A 23,856-nucleotide genomic window follows, 5' to 3' on the forward strand; every position below is an offset into this window, starting at 1 on the left:
GATGCAAATTTTGCATAGCAGTGCTGTGAACTGCCTCTGTGACGAGATCCAGTAAAAACACAACTGCTTGCACGCGCAAGCTCTCTTCCCGACTCGGTTTCTGAGGTGGTACCTACAAACAGCTCCAGCTCAAGACCAAAGTTAATCAACTTCGCCATCACCACCAGTATTTCCCCAAGTGCGTTCTGAAGGTGTGAACTAAACAAGAACTCCATTTAGTACCTCAGGAACGAGCCACTCCCTGAAGAGCCGACAGACAACACATTACAGCGTAAGCCACCTATTTCCTTATTTCAGCCTGAGGGGATTTTAGGAAACATGCACAGACCCTGATTTTCAAGGCTGCCTGCAATCGGATACCACTTATTCATACACCTCACTGTAACATTCACGTCACATATTTCAAAGTAGAAAATAGGTGGGTGTCCTTTGGTACTGTATTTTAAGAGATCTGAGCCATGCTTACAAAGTATTTACAGCCTAGTTTGTATAAAGAACATACATACAAAACCTGTCTTGTAGTTTTCTGTTCTAAGAGACCAGAAAAAGTTTTCTCAGATCGGAAACACAAGTGAAAAGGGCAATATCAGAGATTTTCTTCAGAATAAATTCATTTAAAAAAGAAACAACACAATAAACCACCCTCCCCTTAAAGGTTTAATTCCTGGTTTTTAGTTCCAAAGTTCTCCAAACACCCTAAATTCGTACTCATTTCTTACCTACCCTTCAGTGTACAAGATGCTCTACAACAACGCTCTATCCTTTCACTAGATACAGCGTCTCGCACAGCTCGTGTACACGGTGTCACACAATGCGCTGAACGCAGCACAAGAAGGTATGTTACTGCAACAGCGCGGAGTAAAAAACATCAAAGCAGCACTGCAGAGCATTTTTTAAGCATGTGAAAGATGAAAGGAAGTGAAAACAAATTTTAGCCAGATCAAAGAATGTTTTGCAGAAAATGCAAAATATTTCTGATAATAAATGGTATGAAACGTCTGGAAAATATGCACAGATGAAAATATTAAAAAAGGCAAAAACAAGGCAAAAGAAGGAAGAGGGCAAAACCCCAGTACCTCATCCCCCATCTGTGGCACAAACGGGCACCGACGAGGAACGGTGTCTGTAATCCATGCTGAAGGCAGCCATTCTTCCAGCGTCAAACCATTTTCTGCCAGAACTCCCACAGCCAACCTCTGGAGAGAATGCACACAGAAGTTTAACATGAACAACATTCGGAGAGGCCTTGTATTCTGGGAAGTGTTTTATTAAAATCAACTGCCATTTATTAAGTGTTTACTGTAAAAAGAAAATTATTGCCAGTGTGAAGACAAATCTTACTTAACTGCTTACAGTAACACCAAGACCAAAAACTTTATTTTAGTTTTATGGTTTTGGGATGGAGGTGGCAGGGCTCTTCTAACGAAGACTGATTTTATTAACACCCCAGTAACTATGTCTCATGACCCAAAAGATAAAATTCTCTTTAACCAGATTCACACGGTTGCCTTGGCCCATAGGACATGACAACTGTAACAGCTGCCTCTGATTAAGGAACTCCACAAAATGAGGAGGAAGAGATTAATGAACATAAACAGAGGTAAAGCACATGACAGTGACCCAAACTGGGCACACCCACGTTACCTACTGGCATATTTACTACAACGTGCTGTGGAACTCCATTTTCAGACTGTGTGTCCACATCTAGCTCATTGCTGAATTAGGGGAAGGTAGTAAGACATTGCCTTTAAACAGAAAATCTTCCTCTATTGTAACTTCACACATTAAAAATCAGTTTAAGACCTACTGGAAGCCAAAGCCAAACTCAGGCCACCACAGTTAATCATCAGGAAGAGACTAGTCCCAGTGAATTTGTCTAATGATTTCTGAAACCCTACTAAGTCCTTTAGTAATTAGTTCCACACCTGGTTACATGCACAGGTGGTTTGGGGTTTCGTTTGCTTTCGGGGTGTCGGGGCTGAATGGGGAAAGGGCTCTTTTTTGACCTTCACGTCTGTGTCACTGAGTGTGTTACATCTCACTGTAACAAAATAGGGAAGGAAATCATTCTGCATTTATCCATTTTTAAACCATTCATAGTTTTATAAAGGCTCTATCATCACACTTCCTCCAAATTCTCTCCCCTCTAAGAGTTAGCCTCTTTGTGTCTGCCCCAGAGAAAAAATACTCTGTATCCTTTGACCTTCTTGGGTGCTCCTTTCTTGCCCGTCTTCACTGCTCTATCCTTTTTTTGGATTGATTTTTTGGTGGAGGGGATTAGAAAAGTAAGTATCATTCAAGATCTCAACAGCCCATCCATTAACAGAGAATTCTTTCATAATTCCTAAGATTCTGTGCCTCGCTACAAAGATGGTCAAAACTTCTTTCCTCAAAGGAAAGCCCCGATTCTGATTCAGGTTCAGGAAACAGAAGAACTTCCTACCATTAAGGAGGTAGAATCTCCCCAGAAGAAACTTCAAAGATAAACATCTGTCAGGAATGACAGTTATAATTAATCCTACCTAGAGGCAGAGGGAAGAGGGATGGTTTTTGGATATTCCTTACAGCCTAATACTTTCTTGTGATTCAAGAATAGGGCAGGTCATCTTTAAAAACCTGAAATATCTAAGTCTGGTATTTTTGGAATCAAAGATCTCCTGCATCTCGATAACTGGGACCAAAATGGATGCAAGATTCCTAAACCACTCAGTTCAGCTTAAGTGCAAATACTAGGCTGTCAGCCAGTCTTATGTTTTATAATAAAAAGCTAAACTAGAGCTTTCAACTATTAAAAAAAAAAAACCAAACACCATTTATTTTTCTTATCTCATATGTTCTGTTTTCAGACTGTGTAAATACCCAGACAGCATTAATATTGACACTACAGCCAACGACTGCATACAATGAACAAAAAGTAGCCTAATCAAAGAATAAAGACTAGCCCCAAACATCCTGCATGTCTTACCAAAGATTCACAGTAAAGTCCACACTATCCCAACCTGCGTATCAGAACAGCTGTTTCGGCAATCTACCTTCTAATCAGGGCCAAAATGCTGAAACAATGTTCTTAAATGCTGAGGAGTCCTAATCTTACAAACAAACTAAATAGATGATTTTGTTTCCTTGGGTATTGCAAAAATAGAAGCTATCACTTATCTCTATAAAGGAAGAAGGAAGAACCCAAGTTTTCTGATTTAATGCCTAATTAAAAACAAAAAGCTTCAAAAAACACCACCACTGAAACAAACAAAAAGTCATTAAAAATTTCCATGTACTGATCTAAACTGGAATTACACGTTGTATCAGAAAGCAGAAAAGCAAAACACAAACAACAAAACCCCAATCAAGGGGAATTCCCCTTGGTGGAAGGACAGTGGCAAGCATAATACAAATATACGTCGTGGAAGTGATAGGAGAAAAATGACATGATGGTGCAGACCTAAAAGAAATTGCAAGTGAGTAGGGAGAGAGTCAGCTGCAAAAATACAGGTTCCTGCCAGACCAATACTCAGTACACCCATGCAAAGGAAGTTTCTGGTCTGGGAAAAGATGGTGTTAAGGACATTAAAAGTCTTCCTTAAGTGAAGCACATCATCTGGAGAAAGCGTATCATTACAGCAATCTATCATCCGACTTACAAGAGTCCGTAGTTATCAATTATTACTAGTAAAGTCATAATCTGTTTTCAAACTAGATGACAGTTACGCTGCATAAGTAACTGAACCATTCATCCAATTCTTTCTAAGCCAGTAGGAGCGAGCATCCTGTAATATGTAAAGAACATCTAACCTTTTGTTTTCTCTCTTTGGGTTTCCTCTTCTTTGGTGATGTTGATGGTCCATCTTTCTCCTCAATACCTTTTTTCCTTTCCTTTTTAATTTGCTTCTTTTGTTTTTCAGGTCCTTCTTCATCCTCTGAACTACTTTCAGCTTTCTTCGTTTTAATTTTAGGAATTTTCTTTGGTGGTTGCAGATTGATTCCTGCATCTGCTGTCCAGTCAGAATAATCACTGGAATAGTCACTATGTAGGATATTCCCAAAAAAAAAAAAAAAAACCTCGTTAAATCCAGTGCCTAAAACCCTATATTCTACCTGCAATTTAAATGGTAGGAAACCAAAAGCCTTGAGATCATTCAGTCTTGTAAGAAGCTTAACTTCTAGCACCACTAGGAGTCAGTTCCCTGTTCACTTGGTTAGTTCAAGATGTCACAGGTTAAAGCCTGGATATTGTTCTCGGGACTTCCGGTTTTGAGTCTTTGAAAAAAATCTGCTAAAGAATTAAAAAGGATGGGTTGCAGCTACCTCAATCTTTGCTCCTTAATTTCAACCAAGGCTCAGCAGAGGCAGTCACACAGCTCAGACTGACAGTCACAGGAAACTGCTACCACATGCCTGAAGCGTGTGTGCACCCTCCTGCAAAACCAACCAGAAACAATTCTGCTTCTGGCAAGCAAGGATGAAACCTTCCCCAGATTTCAGTTAGTAAGTAATTGAAAATGAAACCCTGAAGTTTTCTTTTTCACCTTTTCTTATAACTGTGCACAAGTTTTAGTTATTGCTAACTTGTTTACAGAGAAGATAATTTAAAATTCATCAGGAGGACTTTTCTCTGCAAGGTCTACTGTCACTTACCTGGAACTGCCATCACTGTGCCACGCTCTTTCATCGTCTTCTGATGTTCCACCACTGGCAACAACTACTTCTCCTTCCTAACAAGGCAGGGCCGGGGGAACAGGGAAAAAGAAAACACGTTCTTTGGAACTCAAAAGATGTAATACATGACAACATGACTAAGGCTCTTCTAGCCTTTATGTGTGTATTAACTTAGAGCACTTACACAAGCTTCATGTTGTTAAAAAGGCATTCTAGTTTGCAGACACTTACTTTAATGGACTTAATATATCTGTGCTTGGACAGATGCACAGCGTCAAGCAACAGTTTTTTTAACACATATCCAGTGGAGACATGAGTGCTTCCCAGTCTCTGTTTAAGAAGGCCAGCTTACCTTTCTGAAAATTATTTCCAGCCCTTTTTAATGGGGTATTTTCACATCTTTTCAATTAATATCAAACCAAAACGCAGTACAAACCTCATGTACTCTTATTTCTCCGCTGTAGCTACAGAAGCACAGAGAGGTTGAGGCTGGCAGGGACCTCTAAATATTGTTACTGCCCAATCTCCCCGTTCAGTCAAGGCCACCTCCAGCCCGTGACCACCCTGACAGGTCACATGGGCTATACTGATGAGACTTACAAATATAGGGAAGATTTAACATTGCACACACATATTTTGCAAAATGCCCTTACAAATGAGCATTTCTCCCTTCTGTCAACTACTTTTTAGTCAAAGGTAAAACATGCAATAGCATGTGAAAACCTAACTGAATATGAAGGTGTCCCTGCCCATGGCAGGGGGGTTGGAACTAGATGATTTTTAAGGTCCCTTCCAACCCAAACCGTTCTGTGATTCTATGAATTTTTGAAAGACGTGAAAGAAAACGCACAGTTAAAAACATAACCCAAGTTTCTACTAGAAACAGTGTTTAATTAGCTGAAGTAGGAGCTTAACGAGTAGAAATGGAATACATAATATTGCCTCATGAGCAAGGATCTTACATCTGAGGAACTGTGTCCATTTTCTAACTCTTCAGCAGGCCGTGCAGTTTCCTCTACTGCGTATCTCGTACGGTAGTTGTGCTGGTTAGCTTGCTGTTTCCTCGAGTCACTAGTGTCTAATAAATGATCATGGGAATGGTTCTGTGAAGACACAAAAGTCAAAATACATAATTCTTGAGTATGGCTCCTATTAATACACAGCACTTTCTTTAATAATAGTATTCCAGGAAACAACTTTCGCAGTAGCAAAAAGATACAAGTTTTCAACATCACAAAATTCAAAACAGGTCACCAGTCCAAAACTAAACAGCGGCTGAAGAAAACACCCCACGCGCACAGCTGAGCATGAGCAGCAAGCAGTTCACTACATTCTGGAAATAATTAAAATTTCTCCCCAGATATAATAGAAAATTCTTATCTTCAATTACTGAAACTCTCCATTCTCTACAGGGTACAGATCAGTTAACTACTGATGGGCTGCTAAGAGCTTGTTACAGCTCTAAATTACATTAAAAATGTCCATGAGAGGGAAGGGGACTCTTACAGATAACTCCAGAGTGTGTCAGTTTGTAACTGAGGAGTCAGATCAATCAGAAGAGAGATGCATACAGTGAGACATCCCTTAGCATACAGAGACTACTGTTACCAAGCAAAGGCCTTTAAATGGTAAGATAAGGCATGGAAGAGTTCAAATGAATGAGTCAGTTGGAAAGAGTCTGAGTTCTTATGAAGCTCAGAAAAATTAAATAAGGCTGTAATTAAGAAACACTTCACATCCCAGAATAAAGAGATTTTGTTCTGCCTGCAGAATATATATATTGCAAACACTTGCTCTTAACACAAAGTCTGTATTAGTCCCCAACACCCTGCAAAAAAAAAAAATCTCATTTAAGGAGTTTTATGCTAGTTTTTTTGGCATGTATATTTGCCTAGCTCAGACCCACTGAAATAGTTTCTGGACACATTCCTAGATGCCACGAAAGGAGGTACACTCCCCAGTACTCTCTCTCTTCAATAAAGGAAGCCTCAGATACCTAATCTATTAGATGCCAATACGGTGGTTGAAAAAGTGTCCCGGAGACAAAGAAAGTAGAACTGGAGCACACCACAGAAAGGTACTAATTTTATCAGAGCCTTCTAAGCAGGGCAGACCGCTTGTACCTATTCCTCTTGACTTTTTACATTTATAGGAAGGAGAAGATCTTTCCCGTCATGTAGGATGAAAGTTGGTTCATGAGGTTAAATTTTCTCATTGAGCAAAAAACACAAGCACTTTTTTTGGTGAAAATTGCACTAAAACGTGGCTATGCAGCAGTAGCTAAGGTTTGGTTTTCCTTAGTCATGACAATTTTCCTTAACATGCAGAACTCTGGTAGCTAGAGCTTTTGTCCTACCCTCCCTGTTAGAAGACACACACCTTTTTCAGGCATGACTGCAACAGTTCAGTAGCATAGGCCAGCACACCGATCTGTACAACTGCAGTTATATCGACCGGTTGGAGCGAGTCCAGAGGAGGCCACGAAGATGCTCAGAGGGCTGGAGCACCTCTGCTATGGGGACAGGCTGAGAGAGTTGGGCTTGTTCAGCCTGGAGAAGAGGAGGCTCCAGGGAGACCTTATTGCACCTTCCAGTACCTGAAGGGGCTACAAGGAAGCTGGAGGGGACTTTTTACAAGGGCCTGTAGTGACAGGACAAGGGGTAATGGGGTTAAATTGAAAGCGGGGAGGTTTAGATTGGATATCAGGGAAAAAGTTCTTCCCGGAGAGGGTGGTGAGGCACTGGAACAGGTTGCCCAGAGAAGCTGTGGATGCCCCATCCCTGGAAGTGTTCAAGGCCAGGCTGGATGAGGCTTTGAGCAACCTGGTCTAGTGGAAGGTGTCCCTGCCCATGGCAGGGGGGTTGGAACTAGATGGTCTTTAAGGTCCCTTCCAACCCAAACCATTCTGTGATTACAGTGTCACCCAAGCATGCAGGACCAACACAAAACTGCTCTATGCTCTACCCAGTGAGCACTTTATTTCTGTTGCTCTGTCCAGGAAGCTACTGCTGACAGCAGAGCTACCAGAGACGCGTTAATGGGACAGCTCAGCAATCAGCATTTTAACACTGCCCAAGGCTTCAGAGACCTGGGGCATTCCTTCTTCTGGATTCAAACTGGCAGCACATCCCAGATCTCCTCAAGCTGCTCTGACCTGACCCAGGAATAGCCCTGAGGCAGCCCCAAGGCCAGCGGCTGAGCCCATCACAAAGCCTTGTCCCACAGCCTTTGGGGGCTGCTCGCTTCTCATCAAGCTCTCAGGATTCAGAGAGGTCACAAAAGCCAGTGTTACAGCAACTTGCTTCTGCTACTGAACAGCAACATTTTTATAAAGCCCATCTGCCTCTTAGCATCGTGAAACATGTTACGAGAAAGCATGGACAACAGAGTAGAATCATATAAGCCTAACGAAACAAATTAGTTAAGTATCCTTTAATATAACAAGGACATATTTTGCAGATGCTACACCACAGTCTGACTGCAATGCTCCTGTCTTCTCTCTGCCACAAAAGTCCTAAAAATTTACATCCCCATTTGTATTCACAGGTGAGATATCTCAAATGTTTATTGTAAACATACCTACTTATACTAGAACGAAGGATCCTCAGAAAACCGAAGCGCTTTGCACTACTCTGGTTTTGGAAAGAATTCTTCTCTTTTGGCAGTTCAAAGCTCGAGGGGGAAAAAACCCACCACCACTCCCTCCAGTCATTCCTTCACAGAAGCAATTAACATCACTGTATAAATACCGGGCCATAGTGACGCCAAAGGGTAACAAAATGTTTGGGGAAAGAGCAATGCCAAAACAAAAATGGAAGTTAAAAAAAAAAAAAAAAACAACAACCAACCACCCCCACAATAACAACACCACCACCACCCCACCAGTAGTGATCCCTAAAAGTAACAGAATGACTGAAGTTGAAAGGGAGCTTTGGGTGTCACCTTGTCCAACCCCCACAGCTCAAGTAGGGACCAGAAAAGGGACCACAAGGTACACATCTTTTTTTTTTTTTTTTGCAAGATGTGGAAAAGTATTTTAACATCACTCCCGTTCAACACAGGTTTGCCAAAATCTGATGAGAAGCTGCAGTTCAGGCAGATCATCATTTATTTGGGGGAGGGGTCAGGTCGAATACGAAGGTTTGACTAAAAAGATAAAGTGTTACAAGTTTTTGCTGACAAAAAATAATCTTACACCAACATGTTCAACAATGACTGAGGAAACCCAGCTGATGGTCCTGTCCTCCCCCACCCAATATGTGTCCTAAAGAAAGAGCTTGAAATTGGACTCTCAACATTAATGGGAGGCTTGGAAATGAAGCCAAGCTACCCTATGGTTTGAGGTTCAATCACCACTTTCTCTCTCTCTCTCTATACACTTTGATGAGCAGCCACACATGCTGACAAGTACCTTGTCTCACATCCAAGGTTTCCAGTCAGTACCAGAGCACATCTACAGATGTTAGAAATTACAGCTGCTTTCAAAACAGTTTTTCTGCAAAACAGAAACAATGGCATTTCCTGTATTTCAGAGGGATAGATACAAACAGGTCACCTGGCCACTGCTGAGGGTCTTTGTGAAACTCAGGTGGTGTCTGACCACTCCATCCTTACAACCCTGACTCTACCGGGAAGCACAGCTTTGCTGCGCTTTTCGTACAGGGCTGCAGCAATTTTGGAAAGCCTCAGCTGTAGCAATTACATCATATTTCTTCACCAGCAATATCTATTCTTTAACTGAAAATGGTTCCTCCTTCCTTATGACAACAGGAATTAGCATCTCCTAGAAAGTTAAACAGGGGCAGGGCACAAGCATATGTACAGTATCAGAATCCTGACACCAAACAGATGCTCGCAGCCTATTTAAGACAAAGAAAGGAAACTTTGGCTTTTTTAATCTGCATATGCTTTTCACAACATTAGGTTTGAAATATGCCGAAAAAAACTAATTTGCCAAGTAGCCTACATAACTATTTTTTATACTTGACTACATAAGCTATTTTAATTCTTCAACCCAACTCTTATCTCTGAACTTAAATTTGTCCTTATTGAATTTCAGTTCTTATTTTTCTCAAGAGGGATACTCTTGCATTACCAAGGTCATTAATATATACCTTTGTCCAAGTCTAACATTCCTCAATGACTATGAGTTCTCCCCAGATGACAAATCCAACAAGTCCCCCAGGCTGTTAGTGCAGAAAGCAGTCTTTATTTCACAGAATGGTTGAGGATGGAAGGGAGCTCTGGAGGTCATATTGTCCAGCCGCCTGCTCAAGCAGGGACATACACAGCCAGCTGCCCAGGACCTGAGTATCTCCATGGTTGGAGATTCCACAGCCTCCCTGAGCTGCCTGGGCCAGTGCTCAGTCACCCTCACAGTGAAATGCTTCCTTACGTTGAGGCAAAATGTCCTTTATTTCAGCATTTTGTGCCCAAAGAGCACCCTTCCACATTCTTCTCAAGTCTGGACCAGAGCTTGTAATTACTGAGTTTTTACCCTTACTGTATCACAAGCACATAAGAAATTAGAACGTTCCAAAAGCAGTGAGGAGAACAGACACTATGTGCTGTTCACATGGGTTTTAGATTCTTTTCCTCTTAACATCCTGCCAATTTTCCTGAAAGTAGTGTTCAAATAACATGGAAGTGGAAAAATGACTACTTTTGAGGAAAACAACTAAGCTACCTTCAGGAAAACTAGGCATACATTTCTCCTCGCTGGTTTCTGTTAGTTTACAACCCAGTCACTGACATCTGTCACAAGAGTCCTGTGCTTACTTTTTGTCCACCCATAACAATCTCCAACCTTAATTCTTTGAAATGTCACCTTATCAGTTCCACTTAGTGGTAATTTCCCTTTCTGTCAATTTTTTTCACTAAGCCATCACAAACCTCTAACATGCAGAAATATCATGCTCTTTAATATTTATTAAGATGCTCTGGGGTCTCAGTAGTTTAATAAGCTAATACTCTAATTATTTGGACTGGGAACATTTACCTAAGCATATTATTTACCCCACTTCTCATCTTTGGCATGCACCTAAAAAAGGAAAAGTTTGAAATACAGGTCCACTTTGAAAATGCAAAGATTCCAATGTCACATTCTATCCCTGTCATTAAGGTTTTAAGGTTTTTTGTTGTTTGTCTATGTTGGGTTTTTTTAAGCATTTTGTTTAATAATAATCAGAGAACACCCTATTCCTCTCCAATGACCTTGAAAGTCAAACGGAGTTCTTCATTAGACATGCAGATCAGTGACACCGAATAGCATTCAGGTCAAGATACCCAAGCTTTTAGGTTCTCTCACACAAATCCATTAGTCCCTTAAGCAATCACATACACACACTTCTCAGTATGACCTGTGTCAAAGCCATGTGGGTTTTCTAACTTTCAAAATCAGAATGCTTATCTGACTTCCATCTAAGTAGCAGACATTATTAAAGAAGAAAGACTGAGCTGTAATTCTCTACTACTTTTAACCCACCCTATAACGACCCTGGACTCAAAATTAGTAATAGGGCTTTGGAATCTCCTCAAAAAGTAATTACAGCTGCCCTGTGTTCTTCCTTACTGACCTATACTTTAATTTGTAATCCAAAAAGCTATTTCTTCCCGACCTCCTTTTCATTTTACTTCTGCAGTTTTGACTCCTTTCAGTTAGGAGGGACCAGAAGAAACTACTGTTTTATCATTATTATATGAACACAACCAATAAATTTCAAAAGTTGATATAAAAATTAGCATTTCCTACTGGTATAAATACAACTGAATTTGCATATGAAGACAATGTTTTAATACAAGCTCTGTTTACTCTGTTCCAAGACCAGCTGGCAGTACTACAGATCGACATACTTTCTAGAATTCTTGTAATTCTTAGGTCTATAGCTTACTAGAAGATAATGTTTTCCCTGTATTTTTTTTTTGAAATGTTGCCCATCTCCTCCAAATCATAAACTCTCTCTCTAAACCCTTAAGAATTCACTATGCAGCACAGAAGGACTGTAGTCTTGCAAAGTTACTGTAATATAAATTACAAGGTATCAGTATCAAAACCTACTGCATGCGCTCAAGGAAAAGGAAGATTTACACAGCGTTTCCCAGTTCCACCTTCAACTTAACACAGCTGCTATTTAAAGCCACACAGTCACTGTAAAGAACAGCAACAGAAGAGCTTCTATAATGAAGTTAGTAATTTCAATTAAAAAAAAACCAAAAAACCCACAACAAAAACCAAACCAACTAAAAATATCACACAACAGTTTCTGGAGTGCAGTCTTGCTTCTCTTCCCCGGTGCTGATTTGACTTTATTATGGATACTACAGCAGATGACAATTCTGCTACACCATTCCTATCGTTCAGACACTACAGAGCAAAAAGCATCGCTCATTTTAACCATAAGCAACAATGAAAATTGCTAAAATCTGAGCAATTCATTCAACTGGGAACTCAATCACTTGGCATCAAGCTCCCTTTTCTTCTTGCACATTTGCTTATCCAAACCCCCTTTGATACCTACTCACTTCTGAATCCCTGAGATTTATCTGAATTAGTGCAGTTCTCAACAACCCGAGCCCTCCAAAAAGAGACACATTTCATGAAGAATAAACTATGGAAGAATATGAGGATTTTACCCCAGATCCCATAAAAAAAAGTAACCTGTAGGGTTTAAGAAGATTTAATTGATCTGAAAGCGTTACCAAATTCAGCAATAACTTCTATATGGAAAATTTAATGACATACTCAAGTGTGGAGACCATGACCGTCTGCTTTTTGCTCTATTTCCTCAGGACTAAGGTAGGAAGTGACTAAAGGATTTACCAAGTTGTCTCTCCCTCACATTCTGGGCATCAGAATCAAGATCACAGACCCTCCAGGGACTGAAATAAATGAAGGACACCTTCTTCTGTGAGTAAATATATGAAACTGCAGGAAGTTTTTCTTCCTAAGGTAGCTTTTGCTCTGAATGATTTTAAGGGCACAAATATCCACAATAAAAATATGGGGCTCAAAGGATCCAGTGCCACCTTTAAAGTTTGAAGACTAAAAAATTTCTCCTCTAAGGAAAGATTTTCAAAACCATCCATATTATGTTTCTGTTCCAAATATGTAATAAAAGTAATTGCTCAAACCAAAATGCTGGACCAACTAGCCTACTCTGCTATTTTTATGTCGTACTGATATTTTAGGAAACCTGTAAGCCAATTAGGAATTTAAGGGTAACTTGGTAGGAATTCAACTTATCAGGAACAATCTTTTGATCAGGCTGTGACTGAAAGAAAAAAAAAAACACACCCACAACCTTGAGCAGTGCAATTTTTTACTTCACCTAAAAGAACATCTATAATTCAGCATCAAAATACATCCCTCTCAAGACAAGACACATCTTTGTTAAAATCTGAATTTGTGAGGCTCATTTTCTATTATTCCCAAGAGAAAACCAGGAGTTACCCAAGATATCTGATGTCCTGGTATTTCACTAACGAGCCCTGCCACGGCCTCCTTCAAAACCATAAGTGGTATAAAGCTTCTTCCCTCTATGTACAAAAACTGGATATACACTGAAAAAAAATACCTGTTCACCTTATCTTGGGCAAACACACTTGATGACTGTAGCATTGAAATTGGCATATCGGTACCATTTTTTAAGATAGCAGTGCACACAATTTTCATACAAGAAAGAAATTGAAAGACAAATTTAAGAAATTTCATACAGAAATGGAAAGTGATTAAGGGACTGTCTGGGGTTGGAGGAGCATTCATCTCACTTCTTTTGAAAGCTTTATTTTGGTTGAGTATGAAAAAAGAAGCAAACTGAACACTCAAATTTAGTATCAAGGAGAAACTTACCCATCTCAAATTTACTCTTTCTACTGCATATAAAATCGTTTACTATTAAATACAGAGGCACTCCTACGCCTCTGAAATTTACTTATTTTCAGGTTGCTTTCAATCTCGGTCCTTCCCTCCCCAAGAAACTGAGTAATAAACAGCACGGGCATTAAGTATGGTACTCTGATAGAGCTGCAGAGTCTTTTGTATACTTGTTCTTAATGTTTCGTTTCTTCATTTTCCAGCTTGAACCCCTTAAGTGGCCTTTATTGTTCAATGGACAATTCGCAGGTGTTCTTGAAAGCCTGTATTTTACTAAGCTTTGAATTAAGCGTGAGCGAGTCATCTAGAATAAGTGTACTACAAAACTCAAAGCCTGGGTTTTCCCTTTACAGTGGCTTAAAATTTACTTCCTTTATTACAAAATATCACTGGTTATTTAGATAGAAAAAGCATAGACAAGCATGTGAAATACATAGATATAACTAATTTCTAACAAACAAGACATAAAACTGGTTTTGTAAATATGGAATATACATACTTTCTATTTTCTTGTCAGCATAAAAGCAGAAGATTGTCATAACTGACTTGATGTTTTCATACGACTTGCAAAAAAATTTTCATTTTTAATACAATTCATTTTCTTCTATTTCATCTATCCTATTTTACTCTTTTCCAAAAAACGTACTCCAGCTCTAGTAAAACGTGTGACTTACAAGTATCCCATCCAAAGCCACAATATGATTGTTAGGGTACCATGAGAGGAAATACCCGATCCTGCATCTGGAGATGTATTTGAATGTGTTAAGGTTAAGAACTATGGCTTGACTTTTAATCAAACCTTTCAGTTCACCAAACAGGATATCAAACAGTGGACAGCAGTAGCGGGATGTATTGATTAACAGTGACAGCCTCCCTGCAGCAAATCATGTCCCTAACAACACATTCATAGAACTTCTCACTTAGGGCTTCCTAGAAGCAATCCCCATTGTTCACCCAGAACACAGTGAAACATCAGTGAAGGCATGCTTCCTTATTCTGGGGAGGTAAACCAACTCCTGTACACCCCTGGTTTTTACACCTGAGAAGAGCAATGTAAATTTATGTGGCCTAACACACTGAGTTGATTTTTATAATTCTTACTGTGAAAAGGTACAAGTGACTATTTACCTTAGAGAACGCAGGTATTTTGTTTTCTCTTTGAATGTGACTCGAAACGTGTTTTCTTTTCTCTTCTGATCGATACACTCTAGCTTCTTCTTCTCCCTTTGCTGTTCTCCATTCTTCCTGCCTACTGAAAAACGAAAACAGAGGTGTTACCTTTAAAGCAAAATGCTACAACTGAGAAGATCTAATCCAAATCAAGGAATAACTGTTCAATGTCTATACCTTTTTTTTAAACAGTATTTCTTCTCTTTAGACAGAATATGGCTTCAAAATTACCCTTTCTAAACACAGTCAAATTTCAATCTTATTTCAAAAAGCTAGAGCAGTTGGACTGTGGCTAGTAGGTTGGTTTTTTTGACTTATTGATATAATTAGACATCACACGAGTTAATTACTGAACTAAAAGTTCCAGTTTGGAAATCAAAATTCACCGCAGGCACCCAATGGATTAGGTCAGTGTCCCAGTTGTAAAATGCCATACAATGGCAAGAACAAGTAGAGTTAAAACATACTGTAATCTTATGCTGCAAGTCAGAAAACATTGAGGCAGTTTGATCCCACTGCATATACAAGTTAATTACTCTGTCATGGCCAATTTTTATTTACAACACCTCTGTAATTCCAAGATTTTTCAAGTGACATGCAAACAACAACTGATTTCAAACTGAAACTGATCTTGTAAAAAAATATGAAATGACAAAATAGGTAAATGCCACACAAATAGTTCTATGGCAACATGAATTCCAAACCTGTTCAATTTAATTAAATTCACCAAACTAAAAGGCACTGCAAACTTTGCCTATGTTTACCTGGCCACACCAGAAGACAGTTCAGGCACTACAACCCTTCGACTCCAAGCCACAAGGTCCCGCTCAGTGGCTATTTCACTTCTCGGTGCGTTGCTGTGCATCTGACGCACGCCTTCAATTTGCCCACTACGTCTTAATCCTATATTTGGTGGTGAATGTACTTCTGAGGTAGAACTTACAGATCCTAAAAAGTCAGAAAGTGACAGATGTACTTGATCTTAAATTCTAAGGGAAGCAGTTTAAAAAAACCCTCAAAATGAAAGGAAAAAGAGACTTTTACTTAATCTATTACTGCAAAAGAAATCAAATACTAACTGTATATAACTGGTTTTGCAATCTCTATTATCACTCCAACACACACTTAAAACAGCTACTGTGCTGCAGTACTCTGCTCAAAAATTCACACTGAAAAGGAGCAGATGTATCAACAATCTGAAGTGAAGCAAATGTTTCATTGCTGGTTTTTTTTAATGCTTTTGCAAACACCTATACAAAGATGACTATTGCTAGTGCACTCTAGAACCATATTATAAAACAGTGAGGTATCGCACTGAATCAGTGTATTCCTTCAACAGTCTTCTACCTTCAAAACAATGAAGCCACAACACAAATTATTAGGCATTCAAGCTGTAAAATTTACAGACAGTAAGTTGAAATGGTCAAAAGGGAAAAAACCCCAAACCCAAACAAAACCAGAAACTCATGCAGGTTCCTACCAACACCTCCACTGTAGCAAAACATCAATGTTTTCCCACATCCTTCCACACACAAGCTATTCTTGCTTACTCAGGTGGATTGCCAAGTGTGATTGTTTAAGTATTGAAAACTACCCTGCAATCTAGTGCAAGACACAAACATGGAACAGCCATACTCTGAAAACAAGCAGCTCCTGCTTCTTTTCTCCCTCCTATTTCCTTATTTGAGACAATTCAGATTTCAATCAAGTAGATGGCCAACTCCAGATTAAACAGTAGGGTAGTTACTTCTAAGGGGACACAGTTGCTGCAAGTTCCCCAAGTGACCAAACAATTAACTTTAACAAGGATAAAATTTGTGATGTTCAGAATCCTGACATTTTGCAGAAAGGCAAAAAAGAATGGGAAAGCTGTTTTATTTTCTATGGCTCCATACCTCCTTTCTAGTTGTTCAACAAAATGCACAATTCATGCACAATAATGTGATTCACCTTTTCCAATTCAGCTGTTTCAACAGAACAGCCCCAACACCCGCATTCCCCAGTCATCTACCTCTGCTTATCCGGCTGGTACTACTGGTTCCGGCCTCCCCATAACGTCTCTGGTCCTGCTCTTGCTGAAGTCTCTGTATCATGCTATCCAGTGGACTAACTTCCTGATTTGCTTGTTGACTAAGAACTTGATTCAATCCTGCGACATAAAATATACAAGAGACAAACACACAAATGTTGATTTGAAGAATCAAATGTTACAAACGACTCATCTAAACTTTAGCTTTGAAACTTACAGGTACAGTACATAATCACATGTGTAAGTATGGGCTAATGCGGGTTTTTCTAACAGCCAATTTTTAAACAGGACAAATTTTTCTCTGAAGCAGGGTCAAGTGGTCACATGCCACTCCTAATAAAAGGGTAAGTTTGATCAAGTGCCAGCAAATCACAGAAGCTTAACACAACTGTTGTTTGTCATTTCAGTCAACACAAATTGTTCAAATGAGTGCTCAGCCTGCCCCAAATGCATTCTAAAACACTTTAGCATGAGTGTCAACAAATGAACTACATCAACAAGGTCTAAATGAATTAGAAAAAATTTATCTATACTAGAGAATATTCACAGAATGGTTTGGGTTGGAAGGGACTTTAAAGACCATCTAGTCCCACCCCCCCTGCCATGGGCAGGGACACCTTCCACTAGACCAGGTTGCTCAAAGCCTCATCCAGCCTGGCCTTGAACACTTCCAGGGATGGGGCATCCACAGCTTCTCTGGGCAACCTGTTCCAGTGCCTCACCACCCTCTCTGTGAAGAATTTCTTCATGATGTCCAATCTAAACCTCCCCACTTTCAATTTAAACCTGTTACTCCTTGTCCTGTCAAGGGACAGGCATGTTAGCATAAACAACACGAAACCTTTCTTCGTACTCACAGTGGTCACAAAGAAAATTAGAGAGGTATGGAGAGAAAGGCAGGGGCTACAGTACTGATTTGAAAAGGAAGTCAGACAGCCCTATGGGGAATAGTTAGATGGAGGAGTGGAGTGGTGGGAAGCCCTGGTCAAGAGAAGCAGAACTCGCAAAATTTTGTAATGAGGGATGACAATGTTCAAAGAAACAAACTACAGAAATTATTTTCCCAGCACGATTCCAAAGAGATATCATAGTGTAACCTGCATTTTGCAAGATCAAAGGCAAGGTATTACAGTAATTGTGCTATGAAATGAAGAGCTCTGATTACATGGCTAGACAGAAGCAGCCATCTCTTACTAAATGATGGTATGCAGAAAGAACATGAATATTTAAGATAGTGCTCTCAGGGTTTCAAGGTTATTGTAGTTGAAGTCAACTTCCCTAAAACAGCAGAACCTTGAAATCACGGAACGAGCTCTGGTATAACCACAGCTGGATGTTTTCTGACTCATGCAGTGAGACAGTCAGATTTATTTGGTGATCTCATAAGCAGTCTACTGAAAACAATGGGAAATACTACTAATAACCCTAGAATGATCTTAAATAAGGAAACAGCTACCTAAACAAAATGAATGTGTTCTATATACCTGGCTTATGCAATTTTGCTTTCACAAGCAAGAGCAACGTTTTTTTGATAAATGAAATAAAGACATTGATATATATTTGATTTTTTCGAAAACACCTGATTTAAAGGAGCTTCATGTACATCTAAGCAGTACATGAAGCATGACTGTGCGCCCTACTCTCGACAGCCCCTAGAGAAAACTTGACAAGAAACATATTGTCAGTGCTCTGAGGGAGATCCATCAAATCCCACAATAAAGTTTCAGAAAGAAATGGAGCTTCCTTAGTGGAAAGGAACATAAGATACATGAACACAGTTTAGCTCTGCATAAGACTGCATATATTGTTGCTGAACTGTAAAGATGTAGAAAAATGTCTTCTGTCTCTCCATGATCCCTTTTGGCTCACTGTCAGCATGGTTGATGGCTTCCTGCTATTAAACAAAATGATATGGACATCATCTTCCTATAGGCATTCACATGTCGTACAGCCACACCATTAAATTTAATACTGTTGGGTCTGTGTGCAGAGTCTGACTTGTTTCAATATACTATATTGGAGAACATGCCCAGAACATTTTCAAATCTGGAGAATTTCAGAGTATCATGGATCCATACTGTAACAACAAAGTAAAAATTACATTCTTGCTTGGAAATCAAATTTAGCTTCAAAGCCACTAACTAAAAGAAGTTAGATATAAAATATGACATACATTCACCAGAAAGGATTTTTTTCCTTTTTACAGTTGCTTCTCAGGTGGCATTTCTTAATTTTGAAGGACATATAAAAATGCTCCTTGAAAATTATTAAGTATCCAGTGGCTTATAATCCTCAGTCTACAAATGAGGATAAAGAGATCTTTGGTAAGAACACTGTCAGCTAACCGCCCTGAAATGTCTGACACACCACAGGCTTAAGCACTGTGTACACATAAAGCCACTATTTCCAGGCACAATCAGTTTTCCTATATTTTCAAGAACATCCAAATACTTAACAATGCTTATCTTGAAGACATTTAAATCTACTTTCACCAGTCACTGTTTGCTTATCCCTACCCGTATGGACCACATATAGGCAGTTTCCAACAGCCAACCATTGGCCCAAAACATGCACATTCCTCTTGTGATGTGTACGTGGAGAATACAACTTTCAAGAAACTTCCTATGTTTTGTATCCTCATCATATCTTCATAATTCTCTAACCAAACCATCAAAGCTTAAAGCTGAATGACTGCCTTCCTCCAAAGAGGATATTGCCTGTTCCAGATGTCCTCTCATTTTTATCTCTTGTAGGTGTCACCTGTTCCAGCTGATGCATGGAAAAAATCAGTCTATTTCCCAGGTTTTCTGAAGTAGGAAATCTTACCCCAAAGTGATCAACTGAAAGCTCACTCAGCATCTTACACTGTTCCAATAATGAAATGAGCTCCAAGACAACTGCCGTTGTAGCACCAACTAGTACTGACTCGATAGATGACAACACTGTAAGTGAAATTGTCCCAAGCCATCAGTGCCAAGGACGCTGCAGTTCTTCCACACCACTATGCCCAGAAATGAAGAAAAAGGACGAGGTGAAAGGGAAAGTGTAGGGAGGTAACTAGATAGGCTACTGTGTAGTGAAGTGAAATTTTCCATACCTGAAGATGTCACTCCCATCTGAGGAATAAGCTGTTCCTCCCTGCAGTTCTCTCGACCAGGAACTAGTCTTTGATACCTCGCAGGATGAGGGTTGCCATCCACATCAACCAAAAATGGGGGAGGCATAAGGTGTGGAGCCTGCTGTGTCTGTTCATCCAGGACAAAGTTGTTGGCATCACGGATAAGGGGCCGATAATCACTATGAAAGAACATCTGATCTGCTATCTGTAAACAAAGTCATTTTGTAATTTTTTTAAAGAACCCACTAAAAAAAGCATACAGAAGATAACTGCCAAAAGTTATTTTTAGCAATGTTACTTGTGGTCACTTTTGCAAAAGCAAGGTTACAAGTTGATCTGTTGATCTCCGTTTAAAGGGGAAAATTTAATGACTCCATGATCGTTTTTTTCCCCCCACTAAACCTTTCTATCTTGTAGTGCAAGGAGAATAATGTTTATGCTTGAGGGTGGGAGCATTTAAAAAACAAGAATACAGCCATATTTAACTACCTGAAGACATTTCAACCCACACAGCACGGACATATTAAATGGTTCACAAATTTTCTTCTATAGCCTGAACATATGAATATATAGTCAGATAATAAAAGCTGTTGTCACAGGGTTATGAGCTACAGTGTAGGAAGAGGAGGAATAGGAAAACATTTACCACATCATGTCATTGCTAAATATTCTAACACCAGTAGCCACACACATATAGATTCCCATCACAATGCTTGATAGGCAAAAAAGTTCCAGTAGATAAAATAAAGCTGATCTAAAGTTGCATTCTTCAGGCTCAAAGTTTTCTTTTTTTAATTCAGTCCACTTGCTCGTAATTTTAGATGACTTACCACAGACACTCAAGACTGGAGGAATTCTTTTGTCCATACAGTATATAAAAAGGCTTATACTCCATCCCTTGCTGGCACATGCATCTTGGTATTGTGCAATCAGAGAGATATTGAACCACAAGGAGAAGCGATCAGAAGACAAGCTGACGTGTATACTACACATGCCAACGCTGCCTACTGGCAAGCAAAGCCCTTGGCAGCTCACATGCTCAGTTTAACTTTGAACAAGTAAAAATAACATCATAAAATCATCATTCACACTAATTAGATTTCCAGTGCAGTATAAAAATGATTGAATAATGGATTCAAGGCAGAGAGAGCTCCAAAAAATCTTGTCTTAGGTGTTAAAGAGGGGGGTTTGAGCAGGGACAGAGGAATGTCTAAGTTGTCATAAAACATACTCTGGTTTCATAAGAGCATGCTCTATCATGACCAATCCACAATACAGTTCCCTGTTATGAGGTAAACAAACAAATAGATAAATGGCTACATAAATAAATAGATCTCATAGGAATCCTGGAATCTGGACCCCACAAGGCATCAGAAAAGTAAAGCCAGGAAGAAATTGGAAAGATTCAACAGCAAACAGTTTACTTCCCGGATTCAAAAGGTGACCGTAAAGAAGTGTGTGTGAACAAGGTGACATCCCACTGCAGTAAGAAGCCCTGACTGGATGAAGTCTTGTTGCCAGATTCTCAACACAGGCTGAATAAGAAAGATGCAGGTACTTTCAACTGACTGACAGAATCAAGGCCTGCTTAACAGGTCCTCCAGGAGGACTTAGGATTTCCCCTAGAATCGTAACAGTAGAGTATCCAGTACTTTAACCTAGTGTATATTTTCCTACTAAGTACTTCCCAGACTGAGAAAGAAGAGTTTCCAGGGACACAGTCATACAGACTGTAGGGTTTTTACGTGCTGTGATTTGGTGGTACAGTGTTGTCTGTATCCCAGGTTCAGTGACTTCTACCAGAAGAGCCTCTGTGCAAGATCATGAAGGGCTTCTTTCCAACTACCCTTCTGTGTACTCCATACTGCAATCAAGTATGGCAGAGAGAGTAAACAATTTTCTACCCAAGAGATAAGAATGGCATTTCATGGAGAACCCAGGCTCAGACCAACTCTCCAGTAGAACACTGGGATGTCCCTTCTGGAACTGGGGCAACAATCTTAGCCTCAGGCTATTCCAAACCCTGAGAAAAATCAGAAGATTTGGACAATTTAAAGCATCTTAAATGGTTATGTTCAGCAGACAACCACTTCAAGGTACTAGCAATCAGACCTACTGCTTCATATGCTATTAGAGATCAAGTTAATGACAAAAAGAAGATACTACACCACCACTGAGATGTGAGTATTTTGCACATAAACTTCACAAACTCAGCTTGGGTTTCAGTGTGAAAGCTTTCTACAAGGTGCCAGCTCTACAAACAGACTTTGGAATGCTAAGTTTCTCCAACTGGGCACTCCTACACAAATACAAAGAGATTTTCCCCTCTACCGCACCAATCCACCACATAGGAGCTCTCAACTCCCAATAAAGAACCGTGGTTTGGGCAGCCTACAGGAATGTCTTAGAAACCTCAGAAATCTAGTCCAATCTAAGATTTAAAATCAACAGAAAGGTACCTTATGGTGTATGAACAAGGTGACATAGGACAGTTAGGTATACCTGAACAACTTGACATGACAAGGGGTAACTGGTTTAAATTGAAAGAGGGGAGATTTATATTAGATATCAGGAAGAAATTGTTCCCAGAGAGGGTGGTGAGGCACTGGAACAGGTTGCCCAGAGAAGCTGTGGATGCCCCATCCCTGGGAGTGTTCAAGGCCAGGCTGGATGAGGCTTTGAGCAACCTGGTCTAGTGGAAGGTGTCCCTGCCCATGGCAGGGGGGTTGGAACTAGATGGTCTTTAAGGTCCCTTCCAACCCAAACCATTCTGTGACTCTATGATTCTAAGTTTCCATTTAAGCGAGAATTTCTGAAGCCCACATGCCCTGTTGACAGTGAGTTCAGATCATCTCTGATGATCTTCACACACTCAGAAATCTCAGATGAGATGGGCTCAAGGTTTCCTTAATTGGTCAAATAACAAAGATGCTCCAAACAAGCAACAAGTGTGTTCTTGCCACCACCACCTCTCCCCCAGTCTATTATGATAGATATTCAGACTATCTGAATATGGCATGAGAAAACTTACATGTGGGAAACCAAGAGCTTGCTCTCTCAGCAGAGCTAACAATATCATAGAATCATAGAATCATAGAATGGTTAGGGTTGGAAGGGACCTTAAAGATCATCTAGTTCCAACCCCCCTGCCATGGGGGCAGGGACACCTTGCACTAGACCAGGTTGCTCAAAGCCACATCCAGCCTGGCCATATAATCACTGTCCTGAGCACAGCTTGCAAAAGCAGGAATATAGGAGAGGTTACCACACTCCTTTCTTCTGTACAAATTCCCAAGACAGGTGGAAACAATTTTAAAGCCAACAAACCACAGGTCTTTACCAATACATAGTCTCAAAAGGTGTCTGAAAAAGCCCCAAGTATCTGAGGGTGGGAGGACAGAGAAAAAGAACACCTGATCTCCAGCACCTACCTATCTTATATTTTTCCATAAAGCAAGTCAGACAAAAATGAAAGAGGAGCCGGAACCAGACACAACAGAGATTGGGAATTTCCAAGCTGAGTGTTCTGAGAGTTGAAGAGTGAGATTAAAGAGGTAACAAATATAAGTTCTGTTTGTTCCCATTTCTTTACGGTCAAGAATGCCAAGACTACCACTGGCACAGTAACAGCTGGAGAGGATCATTTTACATCACCCAATTAAGTGAAAATTTTTAAACATAATTTTTCTCAGAGGCTAGAGCAAAATCCCCAAGAGAACAAAGGGTCTGTAGAATTCAAGAAGTGAAAAGTGATTGTTTACATACTTCAAACAGATCTAATAATCCCACCCAAGGTAAAATAGCAGCATAAAGGAAACTCCTGGTCCATCACAGCACAGACAGAAAGGTTCTCACTTTCAATTTCATTTCCAACATTTCTGAGTAGGAGAGGACTATACACTTCCAAAACGACTGAGGAGAACAACAAACCCAGAACAATCCATGGACACGGTGAGAAAAAGGTTTCGATTACAACAGGCTTTAAAGTTTGAAGGAGCAAGAACTCCCAAAGAC

At 39.9% G+C, this 23,856-nt stretch overlaps 1 protein-coding gene across 1 annotated transcript in view; it reads right to left on the bottom strand.

Annotated features, from left to right (window-relative positions):
- LOC104513085 (PH-interacting protein-like) overlaps nt 1-23,856 on the bottom strand; it is a gene marked incomplete at its 3' end in the record, with an annotated part of 47,636 nt that overhangs the window by 21,357 nt on the left and 2,423 nt on the right. The window contains 8 exon segments of the mRNA XM_010156314.1: nt 1,077-1,196; nt 3,790-4,021; nt 4,633-4,709; nt 5,616-5,756; nt 14,654-14,777; nt 15,460-15,643; nt 16,707-16,844; nt 19,822-20,047. Coding sequence (XP_010154616.1) covers nt 1,077-1,196; nt 3,790-4,021; nt 4,633-4,709; nt 5,616-5,756; nt 14,654-14,777; nt 15,460-15,643; nt 16,707-16,844; nt 19,822-20,047 — 1,242 coding nt within the window.

This window comes from Eurypyga helias, unplaced genomic scaffold (assembly GCF_000690775.1).
Source record: "Eurypyga helias isolate BGI_N326 unplaced genomic scaffold, ASM69077v1 scaffold28277, whole genome shotgun sequence".
NCBI lineage: Eukaryota > Metazoa > Chordata > Aves > Eurypygiformes > Eurypygidae > Eurypyga > Eurypyga helias.